The sequence below is a fragment of the Eumetopias jubatus genome, unplaced genomic scaffold (assembly GCF_037043125.1).
Source record: "Eumetopias jubatus isolate StellerSeaLion01/CBP00866 unplaced genomic scaffold, mEumJub1_p1.0 scaffold_11, whole genome shotgun sequence".
Classification (NCBI taxonomy): Eukaryota; Metazoa; Chordata; class Mammalia; order Carnivora; family Otariidae; genus Eumetopias; species Eumetopias jubatus.
The window spans coordinates 72,098,482-72,117,710 of record NW_028274817.1 but is presented as its reverse complement, the minus strand read 5'-3'; the positions used below and the strand labels follow the sequence as shown (position 1 = coordinate 72,117,710).

The 19,229-nt window shown below is 38.6% G+C and overlaps 2 protein-coding genes across 5 annotated transcripts in view; one reads left to right on the top strand and one right to left on the bottom strand.

Annotated features, from left to right (window-relative positions):
* The window catches only part of OPHN1 (oligophrenin 1), a 486,250-nt gene that overhangs the window by 375,517 nt on the left and 91,504 nt on the right, over positions 1–19,229 (bottom strand). The gene's annotated exons all lie outside the window — the stretch shown is intronic.
* On the top strand, positions 5,774–6,454 carry LOC114226472 (V-type proton ATPase subunit E 1-like). 3 transcript variants are annotated; one of them, XM_028126582.2, is made up of 2 exons: positions 5,774–5,818; positions 5,873–6,454. In XM_028126582.2, the coding sequence occupies exons 1-2, from the start codon at positions 5,774–5,776 to the stop codon at positions 6,452–6,454; spliced, it is 627 nt and encodes a 208-aa protein (XP_027982383.1). The 3 variants fall into 3 exon arrangements, with proteins under 3 accessions (XP_027982383.1, XP_027982384.1, XP_027982382.1); XM_028126583.2 differs by having other exon boundaries at positions 5,774–6,048; positions 6,139–6,454; XM_028126581.2 differs by having other exon boundaries at positions 5,774–6,454.

The window sequence follows — 19,229 nt, the reverse complement described above, 5'->3', positions numbered from 1 at the left end:
AACAACAGGTGTTGGCAGGGATGTGGTAAAAAAGGAACATTCATTCACTATTGGTGGGAATGCAAACTGGTGCAGTCACTCTGGGAAATAGTATGGAGCTTCCTCAAGAAGTTAAAAATAGAGCGACCCTACAATCCAGCATGTACACTCCTGGGTATTTACCCAAAGGATACAAGAACACTAATTCAAAGGGATACATGCACCCCTGTGTTTATAGCAGCATTATTTACAATAGCCAAATTATGGAAACAACCCAAGTGTCCATCAACTGATGAATGGATAAAGAAGATGTGGCATACATATACAATGGAATATTATTCAGCCATCAAAAAGAATGAAATCTTGCCATTTGTAACAACATGGCTGGAGCTAGAGAGTAGAATGGTAAGTGAAATAAGTCAGTCAGAGAAAGACAAATACCATATGATTTCACTCATATGTGGAATTTAAGAAACAAAACAAACAAGCAAAGGGAAAAAAGAGAGAGAGAGAAAGCAAGAAACAAGACTCTTAACTATAGAGAACAAACTGATGGTTACCAGAGGGGAGCTGGGTGGGGGAATGGGTTAACTACATGATGGGGATTAAGGAATGCACTTGTCATGATGAGCACAAGGCAATGTACGGAAGTGCTGAATTACTATGTTGTACACCTGAAACTAATATAGCACTGTACGTGAACTATACAGGAATTGAAATTTTTAAAAAAGTGTGAGAAATGTTAACATGTGAGGAACCTAGGTTGAGTATAAAGTTTATATAGAAATTTCTTGTAATATTTTCTAACTATTCTATAAATTTAAAAATATAAAGTTAATGAAAAACCTCAAAATTGTATTTAAATAACTAAATATATTTTTAAAAAATTGGAATGATACCTTTTTTTCCAGTTTGTACCTTTCAACCACCTCCACCCAATTCTCACACCCCTCAACCCTGTCTCTGGCAAATACCAATCTGTTCTCTGTTTTTATGAGTTCAGGTTTTTAGATTTCCACATATAAATGAAGTCATACAGTATTTTTTCTCTGACTTATTTTACATAACATAATGCCCTAACATTATAGTCATGCTATCACAAATAACAGGATACCCTTCTTTTTATGGCTGAATAATATTCCATTGTACATATATACCACAACTACTTTATCAATTCATCCACCACTGGACATTTAGGTTATTTCCATGTCTTGGCTATTATAGATAATGCTGCTATGAACATGGGGGTGCAAATATCTATTCGAGATAGTGATCTTGTTTTCTTCAGATGTATTATATACCCAGACAGGGGATTCCTGGATCATATGGTGGTTCTAGTTTTTAATTTTTTGAGGAACCTCCATACTATTTTCCATAGTTGTTACACCAATTTACATTCCCACCAACAGTGCAAGAGGGTTCCCCTTTCTCTACATGCTTCCCTTTCCTCCATATCTCTTTTCTTTCTGAGGAAAGCAATTCTAACAGGTACAAGGTGATATCTCATCATGGTTTTGATTCTCATTTCCCTGATAATTAGTGATGTTGAGTATCTGTTCATGTACCTGTTAGCCATCTGTATGTCGTCACTGGAAAAAACATCTACTCAGATCCTCTACCCACTTTTTAATTGGACTGCTTGATTTTGTATACTGTTGTATTAATAGTGGTTGAACTAAAGTGGTGGATCCTGAAGTGATTTGTTTTCCTCTTATTTTCCAAATATTTTTTATGCAGTTACATTACCTTTATATTGAAAAAGATTATTCAAAAACATGCATAAAATATATATGGATAAAATGGGACAAGATAGAAATATTTAAGAGCTAAGCTTACAGCTAAAAAATTTTTCAATATTATTACAATAGTATTTTGATAGTAAATAATACCCTTTTATTTTATTTTTTTTTAAGATTTTATTTATTTATTTGAGAGAGAGAGAATGAGAGACAGAGAGCACGAGAGGGAAGAGGGCCAGAGGGAGAAGCAGACCTCCCACCGAGCAGGGAGCCCCATGCGGGACTCAATCCCGGGACTCCAGGATCATGACCTGAGCCAAAGGCAGTCGCCCAACCAACTGAGCCACCCAGGCGCCCTAAATAATACCCTTTTTAAAGAAAGCACAGAGACTATTAGCAGAGATACAAACTGCATGGCCTTGAGATACACATACTGTTATATTTGGTGGTGTTCTGGCTAAAATAAAATATCAGTAGAGTCCTCTGAGCACTGAATGGTTGTCAGAACTGATGAGCTGAGGAGAGAAGTGACAAAGAAGACAAACCTCTATTAATAGCAGAACAATAGAGTCTGATGAGAAATGAACAAGCAAAGAAACAACTGTGAAATTCAAGAGAAAACAAAGGGATCTACAGAAATGACAAATGCAGCATGCCCGTTAGTCTGTAGCATGAAACAATCTAATTAGGCAATAGGGAGAGAATGGGGGCCTCTCCTGGAATGCAGCAGATGGCTAGGAGTGGCTGCTTCAGCAGAATGCTAAAAATGCCTTTAGAACCTAGGATATCAACACAAGAAGATTCACAAGAGGAACCAATATAACCTCTGATCTTACAAAAGGGGAAACCAAGGCCCAGAGAACAGGGGAAGGGTCTTATGTAAAGTCCACAGTGAATTCTGGGAGGGCTAGGACTGAATCCCAGACCAGAACTCTTTCCACCAACATCAGTTGCTTTCCCCAAAGTGTGTATGCTGAGAATGTCACTATTTTTATGAAGGGAATCTAAAACTCCCGAACAATCATGCAGTTGACCCTTGAACAACACAGTTTGAACTGCATGGATCCACTTACACACGGGTTTGTTTCTTTGTTTGTTTTTCATAAATGTGGTGCAGTACTCTAAATGTATTTTCTATTTTATTAATAACATTTTCTTTTCTTTAGCTTACTTTATTGTAAGAATATAGTATGTAATACATAAAACATTATAAAATATTTGTTAATCAACTATTTTATGTTAACAGTAAAGCCTCCGGTCAACAGTAGGCTATTAATAAAGTTTTGGGGGAGTCAAAAGTTACATGTGGATTTGTGCACAGGGGAGAGGGGTCAGTGCCCCTAATCCTTACATTGTTCAAGGGCCAACTGTACTCCAAATTAGGTTCATCATGAAAATGGGGCAATATAATCTCAATTTCTCTATAGAGAATTTCTCTGAGAAAACAATCCAATTTCTTTAACTTGAGACAATTGCTCCTGTGCATTTACAACACAGGACTAAGGTGTAGGAAGGAAATGCATTTTTGTGGACCATTTCACAATTGTAAATATGATCATTGCTGTATGTCACAGGAAAGACACATATCCAAAGCCCATCTCTTTCACCTACTCTCTGGCTTCTGCCTAGACATATTCTCTAGTGTCTTCAGTACAAATGGCAGGAGGCCTGAGCTCCTAGTGGTGTCTGCCATTTTACAGCTAAGTGATCCTTAGCTCCATTTCCTTCATCAATAAAATAGGGAGCTCTACAGGATGACTTCAAAGGTCTCTCCCAGTTCTAACATCCTATGATTCTGTGAACCTAAGTTAACACTGCTATCATCAAACTTTCAAAACCTCCATATTAAATTTGTATTTCCTTATGAGAAAATTAGGAACTCGGGCACCTGGGTGGCTCAGATGGTTAAGCATCTGCCTTCGGCTCAGGTCATGATCCCAGGGTCCTGGGATCAAGTCCCGCATCGGGCTCCCTGCTCCTTGGGAGCCCGCTTCTCCCTCTGCCTCTCTCTCTCTGTCTCTCATGAATAAATAAATAAATCTTTAAAAAAAAAAGAAAATTAGGAACTCTCCTCAGAGAAACCAGTGGGCCCTAATGGCCTAAATTCAAAATCTAGGAGCTGAAGTTATGAATTATATTCCCAACTCTAATAAGAAGTTCTCTAGGTGAGCCTGGGAGAAGTCACAAAGCAAGGGACCATTCTACCCTGGGTCATTTAGTCAGTCAAACTAACATCTCAGGAACACTAATTTTGCAAGAATTTTGATGAGAAAAGACTTACGGATTTTGGAGATAAAAGGTATCTTCAACAACAGAACAACACTTGAACAGAGTAGCCAATCAAGAAGACATGCTGGCCTGGGAATCAGTAGACCTGGAATCAGTCCTAATGTGCCAATTACCAGTGTGTGACCTTAATAGGAACAAGAGGCTGGGAGCAGGAAGGACACTAATATTCACTGAGTACCTATTATATGCCAGGCACATGAGTTGATCTGAAAATAATAATGGAGGCCTATCTCCCCCAAGATATCTTCCAGCTTAAACATCCAAATTTAATCTCCATCGGTGTTTAAAGAACAAGGTAGAAAAGCAGGTGGATTGAATCATGCAAAATGTATTTGGAATTTTGATTTTATAACAGGCTTGAAAGGAAAACAAGATCAGTGAAGGTGGCGGGCATAGCTGACAGAGAGAATACCATATAATTAAATTTTCAGGAGGAAACTACTAAGTATGAAAGCAGAAAATGGAGAAAAGAGAGAGGATAGCAGCTATATGAACATGAACAGAGCAAACAAACAAACAACAAACAAACAAACTAGGGGAATAATGAAACATGAGATTAAAAAGAATTAATAAAGGGAGCTAATTAAACATTTACCAAAAAATGCAAAACTATCTAAAGAATATAAGATACGCTTAGAGAAAAAGACTGAAAGAAAACATGTCAAAAAAAAGTGGTTACTGGGGACTGTGCATGATTGTTACTTTCTTATTTATATCTTCTGTATTTTCTAAATTTTCTTAGCAAGCATATATTGATATTATCATTATAGTGAGAAAGAGGATAAATCTCATGTAAAATGTTTACTCAGTATCTAAAAAAAAAAAAAGTAATATATATTTGGCTGTGACTACAAAAATAAAGAGACATTTACCCAGGTGAGAAGGGATGAGAAAATTCTGGGCAAAAGAAATAGCCAATAAAGAGATAATGAATATGGAAAAAAATAGAAATATTCTAAGAACCTCATGCAGTTGGCAAGTACAGTTATGGGCAAGAATAGTAGGAAATAAATCTGGAAAAGTCTTATAAGTAGAAGAACAACTATGAAGAGCTTTGTATGTCATACAAAGAAGTTTAAATTTCAACCTACAAAAGCTTTTATGAACCAAAGAATAACCAAATCATATTTACATGGTAAAAAGAGCTTTTTAACATGCCAAGTGTTTCCAAAATATAAGACTGCCTCTGCCATATTTTATCTTTTACACATTATCTTTTAGTGGTTTCTTTATTTATCAGAAATTCTTATGGCATTCCCTCAACCAGATTTCAACAACATGAAAATGTCAGGGGAGGGGGAAGAAAGAGGCAAGAAATTCCGTAGCATTATTTCCTCTCTTCTAACCCCTGTCTATAAGTTCAGGGGTGCTCTCAAAAGAGAATTACAAAATTCTCATTTGTCTGTTATCAGTACTAAGTGTCTCAGAAAATAAGGAACAGCACTAATTTAAAATATTCTATCCTGTTGTTACCTTAAGCACGTAAGTACATTGCTATTAATAAAGAGCATATATTTCAAATTTGGGTTCACTAAGAATGGTGACCATAGTATGGCTAGTTGTAAATATGCCTATCTTTCCCATTAGGCCATGTGCTACCTATAAGTTGGCACTGTGTTTACTTCATCTCTCTGTCTCCTAGGCCTAGCACAGAACTTCATGGTAGCCTCACGGCATCGAGTGGGTAAAACCCTCTTAAGAGTCTTCAACTTTGCTTCCAGCCTAAGCTAGAGCCAGTGGGCCTCCAGCCTAGCAGAGCTTTCACCATGGCCCTCAGCGATGCTGACATGCAAAAGCAGATTAAGCATATGGTGGCTTTTATTGAACAAGAAGCCAATGAGAAAGCAGAGGAAATAGATGTGAAGGCAGAGGAAGAGTTCAACATTGAGAAAGGTCATCTTGTGCAAACCCAAAGACTGAAGATTATGGAATACTACGAGAAGAAAGAAAAGCAGATTGAGCAGCAGCAGAAAATCCAGATGTCTAATTTGATGAATCAAGCAAGGCTCAAAGTCCTCAGAGCAGGAGATGACCTTACTACAGACCTACTAAATGAAGCAAAACAGAGACTCAGCAAAGTGGTAAAAGATACAACCAGGTACCAGGTGCTGCTGGATGGACTGGTCCTTCAGGGTTTGTACCAACTGTTAGAGCCCCGAATGAATGTTCGTTGCAGGAAGCAGGATTTCCCTCTGGTAAAGGCCGCAGTGCAAAAAGCGATTCCTATGTACAAAATTGCCACCAAAAAAGATGTTGATGTCCAATTTAATCGGGAGGCCTACCTGCCTGAGGAAATAGCTGGTGGAGTTGAGATCTACAACGGGGATCGTAAAATAAAAGTTTCCAATACCCTAGAAAGCTGGCTGGATCTCATAGCCCAGCAGATAGTGCCAGAAGTACAGGGAGCCTTATTTGGTGCAAATGCCAACAGGAAGTTTTTGGACTAAACCTTTGGGTGAGGCAGAGTTTATCCACTGCTCTCCTGCTGTAATGCGAAAGTTTCTGATATTTGAAGAAACAAGATATCCTCTTCGCTGTTGTAATATTCTATATTTATCAGTGGATTCTCTCTGTAGCTAATGCCCTTGGCCTAATTGTTAACAGGAGAGAAAGTCTGACTTACTATGAGCAGGAAACCTCCTTCTTAGCTTATCTGAAAGTAGCACAACTTTCATCTGCTTCTGTAGCATGAAGGTGAGGGTATCAGATGGTGGTTACTGGAGCTTCCCCGAGTCTCTGCTCTTCCTCTCATCTTCTGCTGTCGTTCTCAAGTCTAGAGGGTGATGTGTATGGTGTTCTCTGACATTCAGTCTCTGCTCTTTAGGCTTCAGATGCATGGGGGGGGGCATGCATTCCTACCAGCACTAGTAGCACTGTTCACCTGTTTGGGCCTAGAAGCGTTCCTCATCTGTAAATGTGATTTAGAATCTAAGCCATGAATCGGTCTTATTTATTAAAACAAAAGGTTTACATGGCAAAAAAAAAAAGAGTCTTAAACTTTGTAAAATTTCCCACAGAACATTCATTTCATTCCTAAAAGATTTTCCTCTTAAGATTTAGTAGTTTGTTCCTAGAAAAATCCTTTAGAAGTTTTTTTTTTTTTATTTCATATTAATTCACAAAAGAAATGGGGGGGGGAACAAGCCCTCTCCAAAGCACATTACTGTTAGTAAGAAGTAAATTATCAGCAGAGCCCACTGACCTGCTATGTACACATTTCTCATAAGCTTTAACTCTATGTAAAGGAATAATATCACCAGAGCTACAATTACAATGTGAGTATTTATGGGCAGAAAAATGAGGACAAGGCCTAGACACCTCAGCTATGGGAAAACAATCCATTATTAAAATAAACACAAGGCTTAGAATGGAAAGCAACTTGGGTTTCACTGGGGATTTTGATGAAACTAAAACACAAAACCTTTCATAAAGTCATTTCAATGTCAGAATTAGATAGGGCTTTGATATAAAGTAGGAAGAGAAAAAGTATGTTTTAAAACCAGTTACAGGAAAGAGCAGCATCCAAGGGCAGAGGAGCTTCTCAATGCTTTGGGATAAGGAAAAAGAATGTTGTTGACAAAGGGAAAGAAAAGTTTCTGCATTAGAAAGACACAAATGTTGGCGAGGTTGTGGAGAAAGGGGAAGGAACCCTCTTACACTGTTGGTGGGAATGCACGTTGGTACAGCCACTTTGGAAAACGGTGTGGAGGTGCCTCAAAAAATTAAGAATAGCTACCTTATGACCCAGCAATTGCACTCCTGGGTATTTACCCCAAAGACACAGATGTAGTGAAAAGAAGGGGCACATGCACCCCAATGTTCATAGCAGCAATGTCCGCAATAGCCAAACTGTGGACAGAGCCGAGATGCCCTTCAACAGATGAATGGATCAAGAAGATGTGGTCCATATATACAATGGAATATTACTCGGCCATCAGAAAGGATGAATACCCAACTTTTACAACAACATGGATGGGACTGGAGGAGATTAGGCTAAGTGAAATAAGTCAAGCAGAGAAAGTCAATTATCATATGGTTTCACTTATTTGTAGAACATAAGGAATAGCATGGAGGACATTAGGAGAAGGAAGGGAAAAATGAAGGGGGGGGAATCAGAGGGGGAGATGAACCATGAGAGACTATGGACTCGGAGAAACAAACAGAGTTTTAGAGGGGTGGTGGGTGGAGGGATGGGTTAGTCCGGTGATGGGTATTAAGGAGGGCACATACTGCATGGAGGACTGGGTGTTATACGAAAACAATGAATCATGTAACACTACATCAAAAACTAATGATGTATTGTATGGTGACTAACACAATATAATAAAATCAAATCAAATTAAATTAAAAAAAGAAAGACAAAAAAATCAGAATAACGGGGAGATTAAGTGAAGTTTTTTTTTAAATACCTTTATCGAGATATACTTCATATATCATAAAATTCACCCATTTAAAGTGTAAAAGGTAAATTTATGTTGTTTTTTATTTCCTACTTAAAAACAAACTACAGGGGCGCCTGACTGGCTCAGTAGTTGGGTGTCTGCTTTTGGCTGGGGTCATGATCCCGGAGTCCTGGGATCGAGCCCCATGTCGGGCTCCCTGCTCCACGGGAGGCCTGCTTCTCCTTCTCCCACTCCCCCTGCTTGTGTTCCCTCTCTCACTGTGTCTCTCTCTGTAAAACAAAATAAAATAAAATAAAATACAACACTATACTCTTGGGGCGCCTGGGTGGCTCAGTCGTTAAGCATCAGCCTTTGGCTCAGGTCTTGATCCTGGAGTCCCAGGATCGAGTCCCGCATCGGGCTCTCTGCTCGGCGGGAAGCCTGCTTCTCCCTCTCCCACTCCCCCTGCTTCTGCTCCCTCTCTCACTGTCTCTCTCTCTCTGTCAAATAAATAACAAAATCTTTAAAAGATAAAAAAATAATAAAAAAACAAACTATGCCCTTTTTAGAACATTAAAGCATGGCATCTTCAAATAATGTCAAAAAAAATGATAATTCCTTATCATTCTCCCTTAAGTGAAATCATTTGTAAGATTCCATTCTATCTAATAATTTTCACTGCATAATTTCTTCATTGCTAAGTCCATAACTTTTTTAACATATACTCAGTGTAGCTATACAACAAAGCATGCAGCAAGTCGTTTTTTCTTGCTAAGATATAATCCTGTAAAAAGTTAGCAGTGAAGCAAAATAGGTAGCCAGATCTTTCAATGCTATCAATTCAACATTCCCAGATCATAGTGAAGACTCCTCAACAATGGATGTTCAAATCCAAAAAGTTACAAAAAGTACATTATTTCAAAGAACGAGGCTTCTGACTCAGATACACATTTTGAATTCACAAATATTCACACAAAATCAGTATCTATTCTGACAAAACAGCACTGAAATGATTTTAGCCATTAATAATCCCTCTGGACTAGAAAGGGGAACCCTCCTACACTGTTGGTGGGAATGCAAGCTGGTGCAACCCCTCTGGAAAACAGTATGGAGGTTCCTCAAACAGTTGAAAATAGAGCTACCCTACGATCCAGCATTTGCACTACTGGGTATTTACCCCAAAGATACAAATGTAGGGATCCGAAGGGGTACGTGCACCCCAATGTTTATAGCAGCAATGTCCACAATAGCTAAACTGTGGAAAGAGCCAAGATGTCCATCGACAGATGAATGGATAAAGAAGATGTGGTATATATACACAATGGAATATTATGCAGCCATCAAAAGGAATGAGATCTTGCCATTTGCAACGACGTGGATGGAACTGGAGGGTGTTATGCTGAGTGAAATAAGTCAATCAGAGAAAGACATGTATCATATGACCTCACTGATATGAGGAATTCTTAATCTCAGGAAACAAACTGAGGGTTGCTGGAGTGGTGGGGGGTGGGAGGGATGGGGTGGCTGGGTGATAGACACTGGGGAGGGTATGTGCTGTGGTGAGCACTGTGAATTGTGCAAGACTGTTGAATCACAGATCTGTACTTCTGAAACAAATAATGCAACATGGTATGTTTAAAAAAAAAGAAAAAAGAAGAAGATAGCAGGAGGGGAAGAATGAAGGGGAGTAAGTCGGAGGGGGAGATGAACCATGAGAGATGATGGACTCTGAAAAACAAACTGAGGGTTCTAGAGGGGAGGGGGTGGGGGGATGGGTCAGCCTGGTGATGGGTATTCAAGAGGGCACGTTCTGCGTGGAGCACTGGGTGTTATGCACAAACAATGGGTCATGGAACAGTACATCAAAAACTAATGATGTAATACATGGTGATTAACATAACAATAAAATTTAAAAATTAATTAAAAAAAACAATAATCCCTCTGGACTGTTGAGTAGCATTTGAACCACCATGATGAAGTAAAAAGAACACTGGCTTTGTAGTTCAAATTCTGGCCATAGTTCCTACTGTCTTTGTGACCTTACGTAAGGCTGTCCTTATCCCTAATGTTCCATACCTCTAGGCCAAACACTCCTTCAAGTGACATGGGCACACATATCTTAGGCACATTTTGGGGGACTAGCATACATGACCAGACTCTTTCTCCACACACACAACTGCCTTTGGGCTTTATTTTCAATATTGGCTCTTCCTGGTTACTATAGATTTAATGTTTGTGTCCCTCCCAAAATTCGTATTTTGAACCCTAATACCCAGTTGTAATGCTGTCAGGAGGTAGGGCCTTTGAGGGGGTGCTTACATCATGAGGACAAAGCCTTCATGAATGGGATTTGTGCTCTTATAAAAGAAGTCCCAGAGAGCTCACTTGTCCCCTTCTGCCATGTGAGGCTACAGCAAAAAGACACAATCTATGAACTAGAAATCAGGCCCTCCCCAAATACTGAATCTGCCCGCACCATGATCTTGGTCTTCCCAACCTCCAAAACTGGGAGAAATAAACTTCCATGGTTTATAAGCTTCCCAGTTTATGGTATATTTGTTATATAGAAGCCCAAATAGACTAGAAGCCCAGTAGACCCTGGTTCTACTGCAGATTGCCTTTGCACTAGAACTGCAACTTTTTCCTAGTTCTCCAACCTGCGGGCCTCCCCGATCAGATTTTGAATTTGGCAAGCCTCCACAATTGTGTGAGTCAATTCCTTAAAATAAATACCTTTCTATACATATACACATCTTATTGCTTCTGTTTCTCTGGAGAACCCTGACTAATACAGCAAAATCTCACCTCCAAATGCAGAGTTTTTAAGAACAGGCTCCACAATGTGTCTGAACCTTGAAAATATCATGCTAAGTGGAAGGAAGGAAGGAAGGAAGGAAGGAAGGAAGGAAGGAAGGAAGGGAGGGGGGGAGGGGAGGGGAGGGGAGGGGAGGGGAGGGGAGGGGAGGGGAGGGGAGGGGAGGGGAGGGGAGGGGAGGGGGGGAGGGGAGGGGAGGGGAGGGGAGGGGAGGGGAGGGGGGGGAGGGGAGGGGAGGGGAGGGGAGGGGAGGGGAGGGGAGGGGAGGAATTAAGTCACACTGATGAGCTAGAAACTCAAATATTCAAATGCCAGGGCAATATTCAGGTTTTACTGGTATATATTCCACTTTTCAGCCCCACCTTCTTTTCCTTTTTTTCTCTACTCTAATGAAACAAATATTAGACATTTTATTATAATCACAATGGTCCCTTAGGCTCAGTTCATTTTTTCATCTATTTTTTTCTCCCTTATGTTTAGACTGGTGAGTTTCTATTGTTTTATCTTTAAATTCACAGATTCTTTCTTCTTTCCATTCTGCTGTTGGCTTTATCCATTGAGTTTCTAATTTCAGTTATTTTTCCATTTAAAATTTTCATTTTATTCTTCTTTCTATTGTCTATATTTTGCTAAGATTTCTATTTCTTCATTTGTTTCAAGCATATTAACAATTGCTGATTAAAGCAATTTTATGACTGACGTTTAACATTTAATGATTCTTGGTATAACAGATTTTTTCTTATATCCTGGGCATTTAAGGTATTCTGTTATGAGATCCTTAATCTCATTAAATCTTGTGTTTTAGTGAGCCTCCTCTGACACCTCTCTGATGGGTGAAGGTAAGTGCCCATTATTGTCAGGTCCTGGGGAAAATCGAGGATCTTGGCCTCGACTGATACCTAAAAGAGGAAGGGTTTCTCCTTATTGCTACATAGGTGTGGGAGTTCAGGTTCCTCAGCACCTCAACAGGCTTCCAATGATACTACCCGAGCTGGAAGAAGTGGTTAGGGTGCTTCATTCATTTCAGTCAGGCAAGGATGGTGTAGATTCATAAGCTGGTCTTTGCTGGTAGTGATGGAGGTAGAGCCATACAGTTTTCTGTGGTATTTGACTTGAGAAGAACAGTTATTATCTAAAAGTCTTCTGTCTGGCTAGGCTGCCCCTAGAGCAGACTTTGCTTGGGTTTTTGTTTTTTATTTTTGCTTCTCCCTATTGGCATTATCTGGTTGCCAGCTTCTACAGCTCCCAGACTGGGTATATGAGACCAAAAGAACACCCAGGGAATTCACCACCATGTACTTCCTCAGGTCAAGGTTCCTAGACAGTTTGTCTACCTGTTTCTACTCATAGTCTTCTTGTACTATATCTGTTTTATATATAATGCCCATGGTTCTTATTTGTACATTGCAGGAGGGATAGGAAAAAAAGGACATCTACTCTACATTTCCAGAAGGGGAAGTTCCCTACAATGTGTGTGTGTGTGTGTGTGTGTGTGTGTGTGTGTGTGTTGCATAATCTTTTCTAAATTTTATATATGATAAATATTTTAACATTTTCATTTTCAAGCAGGTATCTATTATAATAATCAACAAAAAAGTCACCCTAGACTCCCATTCTAACCACCAGGTCATAAGCTCCATTTCTAACTTCTGGGCTGGTCATGAGCACCTACTCTGGGTATAGCACAGTACCAGAAGTTATAGTGATACAAGATGAATAAAATGTGATTCTAGCCATTGGGAAGTTTACAATACATAAAATGGAGAAAAGGAGAGCAGAAACTACCACAATCCTGAATGAAATCAGAGCTATAACAGAGTTGTTTTGTGGTAGTACCTAGGAAAGAATAATGAACTTGGCTTAGGGAGCTTGTAAAAGGTTTCCTGTTGGTGACCCATCTGGAGGAAGGAAAGAAACTACTGTTAACTGATTTCCTATCATGTATTAGGTACTGCCCTGGGTACTTTATATCATCTCATATCATCCTAACAACCCTATGTGAAAGTTGATATCATCCTATTTTACAAATGAGAAAACTAAGGCTCCGCTATGAGCTCTCATCATCAGAATAAAGTTCACACAGCACAGATCTGGATGAAACTTTATAATAGAGCTTGTTGCATTATTGGACACAACGAAAAAATGGACCTGAAAAACTCATTCTCAATCGAAAGCTGGTTTGGTAAGATGGTGCAGATACAAGAAAGACTAATATTGCAGGTTAAAATATCTCTGCCTACCAAATACAACAGTAATTTGTTAAGAGTCTTGAAAGTCATTTGAAATTGTGACCAGTAACCAAGTTCACAAGATCCAAATAAGAATATCCCATAATATACTAAATAGTTGCATAATGAAGAATTATGACATAAAATGGAATTAAAACAGTATTTAGCATCCAGGATTAGGAAGATGACCATTTAAGTCCCATCACCAGCACTTTCCAGATGTGTGACCTTAGTCAATTGATAAATCTTTATAAGCTTCAGTTTCCTCGTCTATAAAAAAATTAAAATGAGGATACATAAAAGCATTTGTTTTGTTGCTTTATGATTCTGCCATAAGAATTAAAATGACCTCTTCCATGAAAATACTTTCTACATCAGTGACGTCCAACAGAAAATGAGGTGTGCCACAAATGCAAACACGTATCTAATTTTAAATTTTCTAGTAGTCACATTAAAAAGGTATAAAAAGAAATGAATTATTTTTGATAATGTTATTTAACTCAATTTACCCAAAATATAATTTCAACATGTAATCAGTATAAAAGATGATATTCTGGGGGCGCCTGGGTGGCTCAGTCGTTAAGCGACTGCCTTCAGGGCTCAGGTCATGATCCCAGGGTCCTGGGATCGAGCCCCGCATCGGGCTCCCTGCTCAGCGGGACGCCTGCTTCTCCCTCTCCCACTCACCCTGCTTGTGTTCCCTCTCTCACTGTGTCTCTCTCTGTCAAATAAATAAAATCTTAAAAAAAAGCTTTAAAAAAAATAAAAGATGATATTCTGTATCTACAGATGTAAAAATGAGATTTCCTATTTTATCATACCAAGTCTTTGAAATGCAATACATATTTTACACTTACAGCACATCTCAATTCAGACTAGCCACACTTCAACTGCTCAATAGGCCCATGTGGTCAGTGCCTACCATAGTACACAAGGTAGTTCTAGACATAACAATATGCGGACTGCCTGGGTACAAATCCCACTCTACCACTCTGCCAAAGACTAAACTGTCACCTAGTTGACTTCGCTTAAACCATCTTTAGACTCTCTTCAGAAAGGTAGTAAAATGTAGTACTTAAGAGCCTAGATTCTGGGGGTGTCTGGGTGGCTAAGATGGCTAAGCGTCTGCCTTCAGCTCAGGTCATGATCCTGGGGTCCTGGGATCGAGCCCTGCATCAGGCTCCTTGCTCAGCAGGGAGCCTGCTTCTCCCTCTCCCTCTGCCTGCCTCTCTGCCTACTTGTGCTCTCTCTCTCTGTCAAATAAATAAAATATTTAAAAAAAAATAAAGAGCATAGATTCTGGAAACAGCCTGCCTGGGTTCCAGCTCTACCCATTACAGGCTTTTTAACTTCAAAACAAACTCTTTTAATTTGTCTTTGCCTCAGTTTCCCATCTACCAAATGAGGATAATTATACCTACCTCATAAAATTGTCTTGAGGATTAAATTAATATTATAAAAATACTTAATATAGTACCTGGAATATAATAGTGCCTACTATTTATTGAGTTATTATAACTAAAATAATAATTATTAATCTCTAACTCTCTAAACTTCATAAAATAAACTACTGTAGAATGCATTTTATTCTATTGTATATTGTTGCAAAATTTTATTATATTTTGTCCAAATACAAGGCAGTGCACGGTAAGTGCAATGTGCATGCTGCCAAAGTTCAGGCAGAGAAAGGAAGAATTGTTTCCGTGGGGTAAATCACAAGAGGCTTCTTTGAGGAAGTGTTTTTTTTAATTGGGCTTTAAAGATCTTATACAGATCTTTATTTCAACAGCTAAAAAATGGGGAGGGCATACCAAGCAAAAATATATATATTAGCCAAAGAATGGGTGTAAGAAAGTGCACTTTCAAAGAGTAATATGTCTTCTAGATTAACAAGAGCAGGTTCACACTGGGAAGTAATGAAAGATAACACTCAGAAAAGCTGACCAGGACAGGCCAGTTCATGGCGGTGCTTGAACACCAGGCTCAGATGTCCATATTTATTGAGTACATAATAGAGTCACTGAAGGTTCTGACAAGGGATGTTTTAGGGCAAAGGTTCTCAACCCTGGTTACACACTAGAATGACAGGAGCTTTAAAATTTCCAGTGCACAGAATGCACCTCTGACCAATTAAATCAGAATTTTTAGCTGTGGATCCCAGGCATCAGGTTTTTAATTCCCTTGTTCTCTGGGGCGCCTAGATGGCTGTCGGTTAAGCCTCTGCCTTCAGTTCAGATCATGATCCTGGGTCCTGGGATTGAGCCCTGCATCAGGCTCCCTGCTCAGTGGGGAGTCTGCTTCTCCCTCTCTGCCTGCTCCCCAACTCCTGCTCTCACGCTCTCTCTTGCTCTCTTATCTCAAATAAATAAATCAAATCTTTTTTAAAAAAATAAAAGAACTACTAATCTCAGGAGGCTTATTCAAAGAGCCATCATCTTTGGCAAGAAGACCAGTTGAAGGTAAAAATATATATATATATATCTCTTCCAGGAAGAAGAGACACAGAAGAAATATTCTCCTTTTCCAGAAAGAAGAAAAGGATCTGCTACAAGGAGAGTTTGGTGAAGACAAGTGGTGCTCGCCACGATAAAATCTTAGTCCACAGTTAAAAGCAAAAAGGAGTATAAAACCCATGCTAGAGGTAGCCCAGAGTCAAAGAAGAACATAACTGAGGTATATAAGTATAGAAATAAATCATCTGTCTACAAAAAAAAAAACACAAACCACCATCTCTTCTCAACTTTAAATATTTACTGAACTACAAATACATGTTAGGCAAGTTTCATTTGTGTTAGTATAATAATTATCAAGACTAGAGCCATCATTTCCCTGAAAACATATGACATATCAAGCACTAAGCCAAATGGCTTACAAGGATTCTTTAATTTACTACTCAAAACTATATTGTGATAGGAACCACTGTTAGTTCCAGTTGAGGAAAATGTAGCTGAAAGAGGTTAAGTAACTTCCTCAAGGTTAAACAAATGTTAAGTGAGAGAGCCAGGATTTGAATCCCAGTCCATTTGACTTCATGTTACCAGAACCTGAGTTTCTAGCCACCTTATTTGCTGCCTTATGTATTTTGTGATTTACTTTGCATATTAAGAATTCCGTTTTCAGATAAGGAAGCTGATACTCAGAGAGAGTAACTTGTCCCAAATCAAACAACTATTAAACAGTGGAAATGTGATTCGAATCCAAGAATACCAATGCCAAAAACCCCTCGGGTTAATATTCTTAGTATCACCTCACATACGTCTTCTTTCCCTATTCTCCCAAAATGACAGCCCTGGTCAGTCTGGAAAACTGGAAGAGCCAATGAGGCTAGGGTTTCCCTTTCTAACCAAACGTTTTGTTTTCTACTCATCTTTGCTCTATTATTTCATTCATACTCTCTTTAGCAATGGTTACCCCATTCAAATATGAAAAAAACACTTTTGATGCACGCCCCCCCCAAATTTTGGACCTTCTCATGTGATTTGTAATTGTAATTTAAAATATCCACCAAATAAGAAAATATAAGTGCAGTGAATATTTATTATATACAAACTTTAAAAATAGTGTTCACACTATTATTCTACACTACAGGTAAGGTTTGGGGTACATATGGATTTATTGATGCTTTATAATAAACACAAGCCTCCAGTGGTCTCATATCCATAGGACCCATGGCTTTTATGAAACAGAATGACTGGAATGGGAAATGAGTAGTTTCTATTTTTGTGAGGAAGCACAAGAGATCACAGAAGGAAAATATTAAGGGGTACATATGGCTTTATTGATGCTTTATAATAAACACAAGCCTCCACTGGTCTCATATCTATAGGACCTATGGCTTTTATGAAACAGAATGACTGGAATGGGAAATGAGTAGTTTCTATTTTTGTGAGGAAGCACAAGAGATCACAGAAGGAAAATATTAGAGATGATTAAAAAGGAAACTCCCCTGAAACATGAGCTTCCTAGAGCATATTACAAACAGGCCCCAAAAAAGGCATATTCACACCCATCCTACATTCAGTAGTACTACTTATCACTTGTTAGGAATCATCTAGAAGAGAAGAGCCTGATTGCCTAAGTTCAAATCTCTACTCTGAAAGGTAATAGCTTTGTGGCCTTAGGCAAGTTACTTAACGTCTCTGCTCCTCAGCTTCCTCTTCTGTAAAATGAGCATGATATTAGCACACTAATGTTATACGTTTTCTAAAGTACTTGTAAGAGTGCCTGGCATATAATAAGTGCTTGTAATTTACAAACTACTTGGGTGACATTAGATAAATCTCTTAAAACAAGTGGCTTAAGCTATAAAGTTTGAAAGAACTTCCTGGTTTCCAGTAAGTATGTAAGGAGCATGGAAGACATCACTACAAAAATAAGGTGAACAAACTGCAAATCAATAGTTCTTAAATTCATCAGATAATTGAGGTCACAGGACAAACTTGGGCCTCAAATTTGGAGGGACAAACAGGTTAATACAAAAAGTCATACCTTGGTGGAGCAGAAGCTCAGGAGTACAAACCCTCATTGGAGACAGTACCAGGGTAAGAAAACAAAATTATAATTGTTTAAATTTCTGGAGGATCAGTGTGGACAAGTTTGAGATTTAAAAGCTCTGGTGGGGGGCAGTCTTAGGGAGTCCCCCAACAATTCTGTGAGTTTTAGCACCAGGAGCCCTACCAGGTTCTCACAATGAAGATCAGAGAAAAACACCCTTATGTTTCCAGCAAGAGGAGGGGGAGAAATAACCATTTTGAAATACACCCAGAGCATTCTATTCTTCTTTAAAAAGACCTAAACTCAAGGGAAATTATTTTATGAGAGCCTAATTGACTAGGGTTTTATCAAAGCCTAACCAATCTGAAGAAAGGAAAATTCCTAACTGAAGCAAAATTTCACCATTCACACAGAGAAATGAAAGTACTCAACTCCAGCAACCTCTACTTTTCCATGCAGGAAAAAGAAAATACCAACTCTAGGCCCCACTAGCATTTCTCTCATAACCTAAGGTAAGAGAACTGAGAAGCACTTGTAAAGGTCACAGCCCAGGGGCACAGGATCACTAAAACACTAAATCCTAAACATGTGACTACTGAATGCTTCTCATCTTGCCCTCCCCCCAAAATTTAGCAGAATATCAAAAGGGCTCATGTATAATATGAGGAAAATACAACTGAAAGTACTGTACCTTTCAAACCTTATTTCAGAAGAAATCACTAGGGAAACCCAAAGACAAAAAAGGAGACAAAAACAAGGATACCAAAGGAAATTTTAGTTTCTGACACCTCCAGAAATAGCAAACACCAATACAACCCAAGTCTTAGCCAGAGAAACATAAAGTCTCACACTAAAGGTATATTTACCACAACTCCCTTTATCTAGTACATCATGCCTGACATTTAACAAAATTTACAAAGCATACTAAAAAACAAAAAACACAATTTCAAGAGACACAGCAAGCTTCAAAACTAGACTCAGATGTTTCACAAATGTTGTAATAATTAAATCGGGGATTTTTTTAAAATATGACTAATATGTTAAGGGCTCTAATGGAAAAAAGTGGACAACATGCAAGAACAGATGAGTAATGTAAACAAAAAGATGTAAACTACAGAAAAGAATCAAAAGGAAATGCTAGGAATCAAGAACAAAAATGAAGAAAGCCTTTTATGGGCTCATCAAATGATTGGAATAGGCCAAGGAAAGATTAGTGTAAGCTTGAAGATAAGTCAACAGAAACTTCCAAAACTGAAATGCAAAGAGAAAAAAATAATTGAAAGACAGACAGAATATCCAAAAT